Source organism: Chinchilla lanigera, unplaced genomic scaffold, assembly GCF_000276665.1.
Source record: "Chinchilla lanigera isolate Chin_1 unplaced genomic scaffold, ChiLan1.0 scaffold00078, whole genome shotgun sequence".
Lineage (NCBI taxonomy): Eukaryota > Metazoa > Chordata > Mammalia > Rodentia > Chinchillidae > Chinchilla > Chinchilla lanigera.
This window is the reverse complement of record NW_004955479.1, coordinates 5,230,648-5,233,281: the sequence shown is the minus strand read 5'-3', so window position 1 is coordinate 5,233,281 and position 2,634 is coordinate 5,230,648. Positions and strand designations below refer to the sequence as shown.

Below are 2,634 nucleotides of genomic sequence, written 5' to 3'. Positions count from 1 at the left end.
CCGCAGCCGGCCTGGCTGCCCCGGCCCGCGCCCCCGCTGCCGCTCCAACTTTACTCGCAGACCGCGCGGGGGTTCTCTGCTGCGGAGCCGGCGAGGCGCAGGCGGGACCCTGGTGCCGGCCTCGCTCGCCACCTCCTGCTGGAGGGCACCTTCCTTAACAATGCCAGAGGATGGAGCGGGTACGCGGGGCAGGAAGCCGTTCCGGGGTTTAATCTTCCCTTCAGCATTCCAGGAGGGAATGGAGTCGAGTGTAGGTTCCGGGGCATTTTCCGATCAGAGCGAGTGCAGGAAATGCCAGTGCTCCCCACTGCAGGGAGAAGAGGCTCATTTCTTCAGCAGTCACTCCTAGGCCTGGTTTCTGATCGCCCCCTCGCCGGCCCTGGTGGGAGGAGGTGCCTCTCTCCCCGCAGCCCTGCGCCCGAAAACCTCGCTCACCAGTAGCTGGTGGCCTTTGGGACCGAGAGTGATTCTTAGATTGTTTCTGTGCGCCCAGTTCCCATCCCTGTGGGCCGGTTGGGAGCGAGCAGTTCTGTGGGAAGGGGAATGTGTCTTGTTGACGGAAGCATTCATCGCTTTGGCCGCTAGCATCTCTGGGGGTGAGAGCTTCTGCTCCTGGATGTAGGCCTTGTCGGCTCTTACCGAAGCGACAGGGTTGAGCTGTGGTTTGTGGAAATGCTCGCTGGTTCTCTTTCCACTTTGCTTGCTAACACTTGCAGAGTGTGTGCCCCTGGAACCTAGGGAGGTTTCAGCAGAGCAGTGCCATTTTGTAATCTTGTGTATGGAGATGTCCAGTCTGACTGCATTTGCTTGTTTAAGAAGATCAACCAATTTCTGGAAAGTTACCAGATTAATTGTTAACTTTATATGAGCCTACGCCTTTATATCTTATGCCATCCAGTTCGAGGCTGAATCATTCCATTCCATTCCAGAGTCTTTTAATGTAACAATTTGAGAAACACTGAGTTTACTGCTAGGAATGAAATGAGAACTTGGGGTTACACCTTCAAGGTGACCAAATCCTTCCCCGCTGTATCACAATATTGAAAACAAATGAGAAAACAGAACCAGCGAGCTTCAGTCTCACGGAAATTTAGTAGTGTAGCCGAACTAGAAAACCAGGACTCCTATGCGTAGTCTTTGTACTTTCCTCTACATCACATTGTTTCAAAGGGTTTTTTTTTTTCTTATTTTTAAAGGTGGTAGTAAGGGAATAACCACTTTTTTTTTTTCCGTAAAAACTAATACATTAAAACGTAATATTCTTAAGGTGCTAACTTTGAGTAGTTTTCAATGTAAAATCACCACCACTTAGAACGTTACTTACCTGCAAATGGGAAAATGCCACTTTTGCCGAACTTACATTTGCTCTGTAATCTGTATCAAAAAGGAAGTCGTTGACTGTATGTTTTACATACCAGATACATTAACATTAGACAGGATGAACATTACTTTTATACACAAATACACTGGTTGCCCTGTGCTTACTAATAGTGTTTACGGATAGCTTCAAAAAGTGATAGATGCTGAAGATTGCTGTGATAGAGACGGGTAATGTTGCTCCCTGGTTGTCCTAAGTGGATCGCTGAACAAACAGGCTGTCAGTACTCAGTGCTCAGTTTATGTCACTTATTATTAATCAGCTTTACCTTTTGAATTTCGTTTAGAACCACACAGTTATAGTTGTGTGCTCTTGCAGGATAAAATCGTTGTTGAAGATTAAAATTTGAAGTCCCCAGTTTGATAATGGGTTAATGTAAGAATTTTTTGGAATAATCTTTTCTCCCCTTTTTGACTATGCAGATTGTTTTCGTGTTGTTAATAAGTACCAATATATACTGTCTCATAAATCCAGCAATAAAATTGTGGGTCAGACCAAATGCGTTAGGCAAGAAGTACTGTCAGAGCTTTCTAAGAAGTCAAGAAATGAAACAACTAATAGTACCAGGTCTGGAGGAGCTATCTTTCATTCAACAAACATATGTTGAGTAACTAAATGTTGAGGTTGAAATCAGGGGTTAATGCCTGGCCTCGGAGAGCATGGTATGTATGTCTACAAAGGGAAGCAAACCTGTAAATTGATGAGTAAGTCAATACTTGAGAGTGATATGTAAGAGGATATATGTCACCATAGAAAACACAATAGCTTTGTAGTCAGCAAATATGAGCTCAAACTCAGGGTCACTTTAGATAAATGTCTTAACCTTGCTTTCAAAGAATTGGTTTTCTGATATGGGAAATAGTGATACTATCTCCTGGGGTCGCAGAATTGGTTTTCTCATCTATAGAGTCCATGTACTATCTCAGAGTGCTTGTGTGATTGGAAAGATTGTACATAAATATATGAAAACTTTATAGTTTAGAGGATCATGAGAGAGGAGATGAATAACAGGTTTTTAGAAGGGGGAATTTTTATTCTAAGATTGGTACTCATTTGTTGGGAGGTATGAAAGAGCACATTTACGGATTGAGGAGTTGCTCTTGGGTTCTCAGATGTAGGTATGCATGGGAATCACTGTGGGAAGATTATTAGGAAATACATATGACTAGTTGCAATTCCTAGATAATAACTCAAATTTATTGAGGCCAAGATAGAGCTTGGTGTTTCTATTTTTAGCTAGCTTCTCTGAATATTTG

General features: G+C 43.6%; 1 protein-coding gene across 1 annotated transcript in view; it reads left to right on the top strand.

Annotated features, from left to right (window-relative positions):
- The window catches only part of LOC106146452, a gene marked incomplete in the record, with an annotated part of 19,757 nt that extends 18,887 nt beyond the window's left edge, over nt 1-870 (top strand). The window contains 1 exon segment of the mRNA XM_013503304.1: nt 1-870. Within this exon segment, the coding sequence (XP_013358758.1) occupies nt 1-441 (441 nt within the window).
- Nucleotides 871-2,634: the final 1,764 nt, after the last annotated feature.